General features: G+C 45.2%; 1 protein-coding gene across 1 annotated transcript; it reads left to right on the forward strand.

Moving 5' to 3' along the window:
- Positions 1-1,128: 1,128 nt before the first annotated feature.
- LOC127043852 (metabotropic glutamate receptor 5-like) lies at positions 1,129-11,486 on the forward strand. Its single transcript, XM_050938072.1, has 2 exons — positions 1,129-1,396; positions 10,574-11,486. The coding sequence occupies exon 2, from the start codon at positions 10,776-10,778 to the stop codon at positions 11,484-11,486; it is 711 nt and encodes a 236-aa protein (XP_050794029.1). The 5' UTR covers positions 1,129-1,396; positions 10,574-10,775.
- Positions 11,487-11,761: the final 275 nt, after the last annotated feature.

The raw sequence follows: 11,761 nt of genomic DNA on the forward strand, positions 1-11,761 counted from the left end.
GGGGGAGGGGAGAACAGCATGATGTCCCTCCTCGTTGCCCCCACGCAAGCGGGGAGGGCAGGGGCAAGAGCTGGGCGGCACGTGCCCCGCGAGGGGGCGCTGCTGTGCCAGCCCTGTGGGCCCGGCTAGTCCTGACACCTCCAGAGCAGGTGTGAACAGTGTGGCTGGCAGCCGCCTTCCTTCCAGTTGCGCTCCGGAGCCGGCTGGAAGAAACATGTGCTAGGGACACAGACACACACGCGCGCGCGGTGTCTTCTGCATTAGGGAACTGGCTGCTGCCGCCGGCGGTGCTTTAGCTGCTGCAAGGAGCCGGCGAGAGCTTTGGAAGAATGTGAAGCCGGTGGGCTGGGACTAACTGGAGGAGTCCCGGTAAGCGCTCACCTTCCTGAGCCATCGCCTGTCTCTGGTGTCCCGAAGGCTGGATCGTCGGGCCGGGATGTTGTCCTCCTACCAAGGGGCTGTGGGGCGTGTGGGTGGTGGTGTTTGGGGGTGAGGGGTCTGGGCTCCAGCAGCAATCCCCCCCCCATGCCCTCCTCTCTTCCTAGAGCAAGTTTGAGAAAGTAGCCCCTGACCGGACAGGTGCTTGGGAATCGGGCGCAGATCCGAGCTGCTGTCCGTGCAATAGCCCAGCACCCCCAGCCTGCTTGGCTGGTGCAGATCAGTTGGTGTGCGGGATCTGGGTCACCTGGTGTTCGCACGGAATAACGTTTGAAGGGGAAAAAAACCAAACCAAACCAAACCCAACGACTGGAAAGAGCCGAGAATGGCACAAACCCAGGCTGTGGAGCAGCGGGCACGGTAGCAAAAGTATGTTAATGCTATAAAATGGATGCACTGGCTAATCCTCCTCTGCAACGGCGTCCTGGTAAATAGGCAGCCCCAGCAGCAGCCGCTAAAGTCCAGCTCAGCTATTACTTAAATGACATTTTTACATAATAGCCTGGAATAAAGAGGAGATTCCCTCCCCCTGTTGTTGCTGCTGCTGCTGCTCGTGCCGCAGCGCTCTGGGAGGTGTTGAGTTTGTAGAGACTCAGGAACGGCTGCTGAGCTCCCCCTCTCCGCCCCCCTTCCGCATAACCACACACCCGCTGTCGGGCTCGTGTGCCCAGGCGAACTGTTGCACAAAGGTGCAGCTGGATGTGTGAGGAGGGGGATTTGCTGTGGTGAGCGCGCGTGTGTGTGTGTGTGGCTAAGGGTTGGCCTGCAGGGAAGCCAGGCCCGTTTAGGGGGGACGGAAAAGGATAGACGGAGACAGCAGCATTGGAAAGGAGTGTGGGGGAGCAGGGGATCTGCGATGGGGTCCGCGGAGCCGCAGAGGTGCAGGGGATGCTGACAGCGCGAAGGCAAGGGAGCGGAGGACGCTGATGAGAGCCGCTGAGTGAAGGCGGGGAAGCAGGTAATGTGTCTGCGGAGCGTGCGGGGTGAATAAAGGGAGGCGTGGGAAGGAGGGCGCTGGGCAGCGGGGCAGCGGTACCAGGACTCGCAGCAGGAGATGAAAGGCGGAAGGTCTCCAGCGCCGCTAGGGAGTGGGGCAGGTTTCAGGGGTCATGCGGGGAAGGGGGGGGGGTGATACTTAAGGCAGTAGGAGGAGGAGGGGATACTTGTTCTCGGGAAAGGCGAGGGTGGGATAAAGCAGGGAGAAGAGGGGAACTGAGGAGACTGCAGCTGGCACGGATTCTGGCCATCGGAGTTGGCAGCTCTGAATTTGCCCTTGGCCCGTTCATTGCTTCTCGCCTGGCTGTGTCTGGCTTTGTCACACTGGACTGCTGTGGCGTGGTATTGCCCCCATTTCACCGGGGAGGCCTTGTCTAACCCAGCGGCGTCCAATGGTGGGGTACCACCGCAGGAGGGAATCTGGTTGTAAAAAAATATGTTGTTCTCCCCTCAAATAAGCATCAGGCAGAGCCAAGGGCGGTCTCGCTGCTTGGGCTCCTAGAGGGATCTGTGCCACTTGGTGGCACTAAAAAGTTGCGATGAAGACCATGCTAATCTCTCTGCATATAAATTTCAACCTCCACCCCCATCCCGTGCCTCGTCCGCACACACTGTAGGGTCTTAGGTGTGGGCTCCGTGTGATTAAACCAGAAAGAACGAGAAAGAAATTGACCAGAAACCAAGTTCCACTCTGCAACGGTCTTTGCAGGGGGATGTAAAACTTTGTGGAGAAATAAGGTATCTGCCGGCGGAAACAATAGGGGCAAATTAGTCTCTGGAGCTACTTCTACGGAGAAAACACTGTACAGTGTGTGTGGGCGTGTCTATGTCTACATCGAAAGCTTAAGGTGCTACTTGCTCTCAGGATCAGGTTCTAGAGATACATGATTCATGGCTTTAGGTCATCCCCGGTATCATGCATGGCACCGAATTAGCCCTGTTGCCAGACCTGTAGGGAAGCGGGAGGGAGGAGATGGAATACATTGAGTGAGGAGCCTTTAAAACCTTCATACACCTGAAGCAACTTCCCTGCAGTGCGAAATGCAAAAGGACTCAGATCACGGGGAAGGATTCCAAAACCAATCGGTTATAAAACCAGAGACGCTGGGAGTCTGTATGTGGTGCTGAGGAGGGGATAGGAGGCTCTGTCCTGCTAGGTTTGGACAGCGAGAGGTTCTGGAGAGCAAAGATCCAGCTGCTTTTTATCCAGAGAAACCACTGACGCCTCTTGCAAACGAGGCAGTGGCAATGCTGGATGAGCAGTGAGGGAGCAGCGTGTTGCATGGCACGAGGGGGAGGATATACTCGGTCCTGAGTCAGTCTGGGATCGGGAGACAACAGGATGTGCTGGTAGCTGGAGGACTGACAGTGCTAGCCAAGTGGAGCCAGAGGCGCTGCTGCCGGATGGTGACCTCTCCAAAGAGACCTGAGGATTATTTAGCCCCCCAAAGGTCTGCGATAGGATTTGCTATCGACGGCAGTATTAGCAATTGCAGGGGGCACCTTGCCTGCGCGTCTTGACTGACACCCCCTGGCAAGTGTCCAATGCTGCCATCCACAAGGTAATTCGGCCGAGGCGGGCGGGGAAGGCTGTGTGTGCATCGGTCCCCGTTGCAGCCAAAGGAATTCCGTATCCAGCAGGAGATCTCCCTCCCTTTCCCCCTATTCTTCCGTGTCCTGATCGCATGGCTTCTAAGCAAGACAAGGCTGCACGTGAACGCGGTAGGAAGAGGAGCAGCGCCATGCAGCGTGCTTCTCCTGCACATGGCATGGCTGTACTGTCGGTATGTCTGCTTGGGAAGTGTCCGTAGTGACACGGCTCTGGGGCCAGCACAGGCTGTGGTGTTCTGCACGCTGGGACCAGCCAGTTAGTTACCTCGCGGTTTTGCAGGCGCGACCTTCCTCCACGATTAGGTGGAGGAGGAACCTCCCGATACCTGGTTTTTCCTAGTTTTAAATGATCTGGGTGCTCCGCTGGGCAGGGGAGGCTTTTCCTCCCTGGGCAGGAGGGGCGGTGTAGTGGAAAGGCAATGGACTTGCTCTCCAGAGAGAGCGGCGCGGTGCTCAGCTGAGCCCCAGCCCGCCTGTCTGACCTTGGGACAAGTCACACAACCCGCTCTCAGTTCCCCAGCGAATACTTGGGGCTATTAATACCTCCTGGTGTTACCAAAATCCACTGCTGATTGCGCTCCGTTCAGATACTACCGTGATGAGGCCAGATATGTGGAGAGATCTAGCTGGGTCTAAGACCCAATACATAAATGCGTGTGTAAAGGCATATATTATAGCTGGCTACACCTGTAGGTAAGATTGCCCTATACTTTATAAACCCCTGTTTATGTGTGTGTATAATTCAAAACCTGTAGCCCAATTTGGCAGAGTTGTTACCAATACAGGTCCCCCCCCATTTTCCCAGGCCTTAACTTGTCTCTTGAAATGCCCAGCTTGGTGCCTGGCAGTTGAGTATCTGTCTCGGGAGGTGTCCAGCTGTTAGCAGTCTGTTAAGGACCACAGACAGCTCCTTCTAATGCTTGGGGAGAGCTGACTGGACTGAGGATACAGCTCTTAGCAGCTGCTCCATGTAAAAGGGAAGGAACATTTAGTTTGACTATCAAGTGAAACTCCCCACTGGTGAGATCTTTTAGACCATGGAATCACTTCTCCAAAGGGGAGTGGTGGAAACCCCCATCCCTTGAGATATTTAGGCTAGAAAAAGCACTTGAAACTACCCATCAGGGAACAATCCTGAAAAGAGAGTGGGGATGCACTAGGAAACCTAACAGGTCTCTTTTATCTTTGATTTTATTATTATATTGCAAAACATTCAACTGTAATTTACAATAGCACCTCACAGAGGAGAAACATATTCAGGAAGTAGTGCCTGTGCTATGCAGATGGTGGTATTGTTATAGTTTTGTTTGGCTTTTATATTTTCAATGCTGAGCAATCACCCTTTGGATCCTCAATACGTGCTTTAGCCTCTTCTTTACTTATATATTTTGACATATATCTGCTTAGTAAAGTGGCAATATGGAAATACTCTTCATGCCCCCTTGTTTAGCGATTTGCTACGATGCCTTCTGCAGTTGTCACTTTCCCTTGCTTTCTGTTTATCACTTCTTCTGGGTCTGACTGTATTGTGAATAATCAAATCATTAAGCATAGTTGCAAGCACACTGGAAATATTAGTTTCTGTGTCATTCAACATAATTGGGGTTTTGCTAATAACAGTAATACCTTGTATATATACTGTGCGGCCTTCTATAGATCACTGGCTGTTTTACTAGAATATTAGTTGCATGTTAAAAAGTGTATCAAAGAATTAAAGAAATGCAGAATAGACAAAGGAGCTGTGTGGGACTGTTATAGAGCAAAGAATACTAGAGGAGTCAGTATAATCCTTTATGATGGTACAATGTGTATTTCGAAGTTTACTGCATTGGTCCATTTTCTGATTTTATGGTCTTTACATTTTTAATTCATGTCCTAATATTTGAAAATGGAACTACATGGTGGTTTTCATTTCCTGTCCCTTGGTGTACAACAGTTTAGTCTATTCTTAAAGGGCACGATCCAAAGCCCATTGGAATTCACAGTACAGTTAGTTCAATGGCTGGCAACTCTAATTTTTGGTCCATTTTTTAAAAAGTAAAGTTGAACGGCTTTTGAAATCTAAACACAAAATAACCTGGTTAATATAGGTCAAGGTTTCAAAAGCAACTAATGATTTTGAGTGCTTCAATATTTAGATGCCCAACCTGAGACATCTAAGGAACCTGATTTCCTAGCATGGGTGTTCAGCACTTTCTGCAAATCTGGCCCTATTAACGTGTCTCCAGTTCAGCACCCAAAATCACTTGGTCTCAATGTGCAGGGATAGTCTTCAGCCAACAAAAAACAGGAGATCAGAGTTAAGTCTTATCATCCTTAAGTTGCACTCCTTACTCAAGTTTAAATGCTCTTCCTATATAGAGCAGAGCATAGACATCTTTATTCTGTATCCCTTATGCACCCCAAACTCTTTCTGATTTCAGTGGGAGATTTGCCTGTGTAAGAATTGCACAACTGGGCTTGTGTGCCAATACATCAGCGACTGTTTTCAGATGCTTTCAGTTCCCATGTGATGAAAATCTTGAACTTTGAGTTCCCCAGAATTTATTGGTTTAAATCAGATAGGCTTTAAATTAATTTAAATGCTTTAACAATTGGGTGGCAGTGAAGCAGTTATGTTTGGTGTATATGTATGCCTAGGAGGCATTTAATCTGCAGATACTCGCATGAGAAGTGTTTCTACATATTGAGTGAAATTTGTCATTACATATGTGTCTTGATCCCGCTAGGTGCTACGCATTCTGACCCCAATCCAGGAAAATTTAGGTAGGTACTCAGTTGAATCAAGGGATCCCTCCTGTTCTTAAAGTGGAGTATCTTCTTAGGTGCTTTGCTGGATTAGACCCAAAGCCTTCATCACCTTGCAGGATCAAGCCCATACACAGTAGATATCATACATAACTTAGGCATTTAAAAATGTTAAAAAATTATTCAAAAGCACTTAAGACATTACGCACTAATAGGCATTGTTGTCCGTAAGGTTACAGGGCTGTAGAAAAACTGTTTAGGAGTAAAATGATTTTCTTGTTTTCCTAATGTAAAATGGACCAAATCAATCCCCCGCCCCCAAAAAAACAATTAATAAAAAAGTCCCTAACTGAGATTATACCTGAGTAATGGTGAACTACAAACCCCATATAACAAGGGAGTATAACAGAAAAGCAGACAGGCTGTTAACTCTACCATCATTAGTGGGCTCTGCTATAATGTGAGCTGTTTATATAGGAAACGTTTTACATTGTAAAGACTCAAGGAAAGTTACTTTTGCTGGAGCATAAAGCAAAGGAAGTCAGAGATGCCCCACCAGATAAACTCCCAACAATTCATGTTTTGAAGAAAGAGCAAATGTTCAAGACTCCTAGTGGCTTTTGAGGAATCAGGATTAAATTAATGAAAGTACAGTGCAAAGTCACTTTATTGTTGTTATTTTTTATTCCACCAATTATAATCCCAGATAGTTTAGCATTTCAAATTCAAGTAAATAATTTTAGAAAGATGCAGTATTACACACACAGTGCTGGAGATGTTAATTTACTGTGCTTTTAAGCTCTGTCCTTGGCAGAAAACAGCTGGAATATTGCCCTACAAGGATATCTGAGGACTCCTCCTGACACAGGAGAGTCCTAGGATGTCATAGTGGCCACATGCCTGTCTCCCATCCTCTCTAGAGAGTTTGGGCGGGGTACATGCCAAAGGAGAAGGGAGGCAATACAGAGTGCTGTGTGCTCCATCAGATACACAGCTGGAGTAAATTGGGGTAGCACTATTAACTTCAATGTAGCAATACTAGTTTACACTAACTGAAGCGTTCATGCAAAATGTTTCTCATTCCTGACAAGACAGCAAGTGCTCTGTTTCCACCATATATTTTAGTGGCTGCAGATTCCAGTGCGCAGCATAGACTGTATGCACTGTTATATTTAGGTCTGATAGCTTTTTCCTTTTAAAATATTTTCCTGGCCATATCCAAAAAACTGGCATACACCAGTAATCCCATCTTTCTTATGTTGGAATAAATCGGGAGTAACTCTCTTGAAGTCAGTGGTGTTGTACCAGTGTAAAACTAGTGGGCAAACAGATCCATACCCTAAGTGTTTTGTTTGTTGGATTGTCTGTGCATCCGTGAAGAAGAATAAATGCAGATATATTAACAGCAGTTCCCAATCCTTTACTGTGCACATGTTCTTCAAGAGTTCACTGCCTTCAAACCTGAACACTCTGATGGGTCCCTTGCCCGATTTTACATTAGAGATGTCTCCCAGGAAATGCCAGTGGGATGCTCAGCCCATTGAATCTCTGCTCAACTATCTTTTAGCCAAGGAGAACCTTTTAGCCAAGTTGGGATGATCACCATGCTGACCCTGATGACATCCCTCAGTGCCCTGCCTGCAAAGACAGATGATCTCTCTTTAACGCTGGTGTAAATTCTAAATAACTCCACTGGTGCACTTAATGATGCCAGTGTAAATTCCATGTAATTTCACCGGCTGGTTTAAAATCCATGGAAGACAGTGGGAGTCTCTCCATTGACTTCAGTGGGCTTTGGATCAGAGTCCTAGCTATACCAATGTAAATCCCAAGTGACTCTGCTGGTTCTCTTAGTGATGTGGGTAAATTCCCAAGTAAATTTATTCTGTCACTTAGCTACTGTGGTGTAATTGAAATAACTGTCAGCTCTGATGTAACTAAGATCAGAATCTGGCTTTCTGGCCCTGGCTCTGAGGAGTGAAAGAGTTTGAGGGCTCTCAGAGTTGGCCTTTGCGCCCTATGGAGCCCTCAGTGTAGGCCCCCCCTTGATTTTGGTGAACTGGAAATGTAAAGGAGAACCTCAGCTTTTGTTTTTTAGCTCTCTACCTTTCAGAGATAATTTTGCAAACGAACACCAGTATAAACACATGTAAACTGGGGTTGAGAGGAACAGATTGCTGGGCTCTACTTTCTGCACTCTGAGGCCTGGGAAGGCAAACATTGCCAACCTGGCACCCTCTTCACATGCATAATATGCAAATTGAGTTGGTTACCTGAAGCTGTAAATGTAAAGAATCATGTCACTAACCTGCCTGGCTGCATTGGACTGGCCCTGTTGTGATAATGGTACACAGGAATTTGATAACTTGATGGAGAATCATTGTTAAACAAGCTCATCCAAAAATACTCCGTCTGGCTCTGTTTGCTGAGTACACAGCTACCCAGAGAGGCAGGCGGTGAGCAGCACTTTATAATTACACTCCTGCCTTGCTCTGAGCCAGGGCCAGAATTTGGCCTTTTAACAATAGTGCTTTGCTGCCGGAGGAACTGAACACACTTTACAAACATCAGCTGATTTGAATAATAGGGCTTGTAGTGGAATAAAGGTGGAAATAGACATGTTAAACATTATAATAAGTTAAATTAATTTACGGTGTAAGATTTTAATCTGTCCTGATAATTTACAAAAGTACCCTGGAGTGATCTGTCATCCATAAAACAGTTTACAGCTGATACTGAATTGTCTTCAGAGGCACACAATAAACAGTTGGAGGATCTAAGATAAGTAGTAGCAACATTCTGTAATTAAACTGAGACTAGTTAACCTGAATTGCATCACTTTTATTGCTTCACTGCAGAGGATTGTTATAGTGATATTCCAAGTCTTCACAGACTATAAAGCACGTGTTAAACTGATTTACAACAGTTTTGCAAGGTGTATTTCATTGCTAGCGCTTTCTATTAATACTGAAAATTACAAGGACTATTTTTTTCAGTATTGTTTTATTATCACTCCTCTTTGAAGAAATTATTTTGCAGATGTTCAGCTAAACATTGCACGACTGTACTTCTGTGCAAATAGTTTTTTAGAATACTTCTTTAAAACATGATGTGAGGATAAAATGTCCAAATAAAGTTGGCTATCCTTAGACACTAATGTCTTTTGTGTTGGACTATGTGTTTGTTGTTTTCAGCGTTATGAGCTTTAACTTCATTGTGGCACAGGCTTGAACTATATACCTGTGAGTGATGAGTTAGGAATTTGCTAGATTCTGATCTACCCCAGTCTCAATACAATGCTAAGAGAAGGAGTAAGGAAGATATGCAGTATAACTTCCTGCAGCAGAAATTTCTCACAGCTTCTTTTGAAATAGCTGGCATGGGCCATTGTCAGAGACAGGATACTGGACTGGTCTCAACTTGGTCTGATCCACAATTGTTCCTAATTCCATTCACTTCAGTGGATGTATATCAGTGTAATGAGATTAGAATCTGGTCTAGAATTTACAGTTATCTCATTATTAATGGGGTTGGGTATGTGGTTTTTCTAACTGGCTCTGAGCCTTCAGAGTCACATGTGCTTCACTTTACAGGCTGTGAATAGTCCCACTGACACAAACAGGACAACACACAGTGCCTAAAATGTGCTACAGTCTTGGCTGGATCAGGGCATGTAAGAGACTTTGAACAGAGTTCAGCAATGCGCTAAGCACCTGCTGTGAGGTTCTAAGTGTTTTAAAGTCCCTGTGACTTCGCTTTGCTGACCAGGATATGAAGTCTTTGATGACAAATGAAAAATAAGTGTCAAAGCAACAATTAAAAAAAAATCAAATGCAGCTCTTTTCTAGTCTGCAGTGCAGAGTACATAAAATGTTTCGTGCACCATTGTGTCTGCATTGCATGTACGCTGTTGTTTTTCTGTCGTGGGGACCTGTGTAAACAGTTTATACTCCAAAGAGTTACACTTATCACTGGTGTAGGTGGGTTCAACCCTGCAGAAATCAGTGGCATTGCATGCACTTATTACACCTGGTGAATTTTACCTACAGATGCAAAACAAGGAAACACAGTCTACCTTTCAGCTAGTCTGATATTAGGACTAATTTACTACATCTGTGACTAAATACAGAGTAGTCAGTATTTAAAAATAATATGGATATTAATTAAAATTCGGTACTTAGTAGTTGCTAACAAAAGTGATTGTTTTCAAATCTGTCTGTCAATGGAAATCTATAGCCTTTTTTGAACCAACTGAGTTTTGCACAAGATTTGAAGGGCCAGATTCTGCTCCCATTTATATCAGTGTAGGTCTGCAGTGACTCCACTGATGGCAGTGGAGTTCCTTTGGATTTATACTAGTGGAATTGGGCCAGAGTACATTACTGTGCGTCCTATGTATATTCTGAATTACAATATTCAAATGTTCGAAAGGTTAAGGAGGAGATTTTCAAAGGCACAAATGAGAAATAGGGCACATCAATGAGAATTAACTGTCGTTAATGGGAATTAACTGCCATTTGTGCCTTAGAAATTAGCTCCCCCAAGTGCTTTTTGTGTATCCCTTTTAAACATTCTGGCTTCAGTAGAGCTCTGTTGATTTACACCAGCTGAGGACCTGACCCAGCATAATGAAATGGTAAAGCACAAGAAGCTTTTTTAGCTTGCAAGATAATGAAAAAAGTAAATGTGTGATGTGGTGTTATCACCATTGGCAGCAGAGGGAATAGACATCCTTACAACTGATTTTAAAGCTATTTCCCGTATCTTTTTTTTTTTGAAGGTTATGAAGATTATGATCACATGTGCAGCTCTGCCTAGCTGTTCCCTTGGAGACGATGGTGATTCCCTAGAGAATAGGTGGAAATGCCTGGTTAACCATCAGCTTCCTGCTCTTTTTATCCAAAAGATTCTCTAACTACATTTTATCAACTCTCCATTTTATTCCATCATGTTGTCTCTACCAGCTTAAACTATTTCCTAAGATGGTCCTTTTGCTGTTCCTTGCAATCCTGTTATTGAAGGAAGATGCCAGTGGGAACTTTGGGTTTTTGGTTTCTGCACAGTCCAATGAAAGAAGGGTGGTTGCACATATGCCTGGTGATATTATCATTGGAGCTTTGTTTTCTGTCCACCATCAGCCAACTGTTGACAAGGTCCATGAGAGAAAATGTGGAGAGGTAAGGGAGCAATATGGCATACAGAGAGTGGAAGCGATGCTTCATACTCTGGACAGAATTAATCTGGACCCAACACTGTTGCCAAATATAACACTAGGCTGTGAAATAAGGGACTCTTGTTGGCATTCTGCTGTGGCTCTGGAGCAAAGCATTGAGTTCATAAGGGATTCTCTTATTTCATCAGAAGAAGAAGAGGGGATAGTGCGCTGTGTCGATGGATCTTCAACATCTATCCACTCCAAGAAACCCATTGTCGGCGTCATTGGACCTGGTTCTAGTTCAGTAGCAATCCAGGTCCAGAACTTGTTGCAGCTTTTCAATATACCTCAGATTGCTTATTCAGCCACGAGCATGGACCTAAGTGACAAAACTCTGTTCAAGTATTTCATGAGAGTCGTGCCATCGGATGCACAGCAAGCTCGAGCTATGGTGGACATTGTCAAACGCTATAACTGGACCTATGTTTCTGCTGTACATACTGAAGGCAAGTGTTCTGCTTTTTTCATCCAAGCATGATTTTGAATTGCAAGCAGTAGGGAGTTAATTGCTAGATGATTATAGTGTTGTCTCTCTTTTTTTTAACCTGTTAGTTCTGAATGGTGTGGATTACGTACTTTAGTTTAAACATTAATTTCATACACTTGATGTGTCTTGGTGACATTGGGCTGGTATTGATTGAACAGAAGGTTTGAAATCCAGAGTTTTACAGTGTGAAATGTGTTTTTCATATAATTTATCACTTACATAAAGTCCTTTAGGTGCCATTTAAAAATTGGCTGGGTAATTAGTTT

This window comes from Gopherus flavomarginatus, chromosome 1 (genome assembly GCF_025201925.1).
Source record: "Gopherus flavomarginatus isolate rGopFla2 chromosome 1, rGopFla2.mat.asm, whole genome shotgun sequence".
Lineage (NCBI taxonomy): Eukaryota > Metazoa > Chordata > Testudines > Testudinidae > Gopherus > Gopherus flavomarginatus.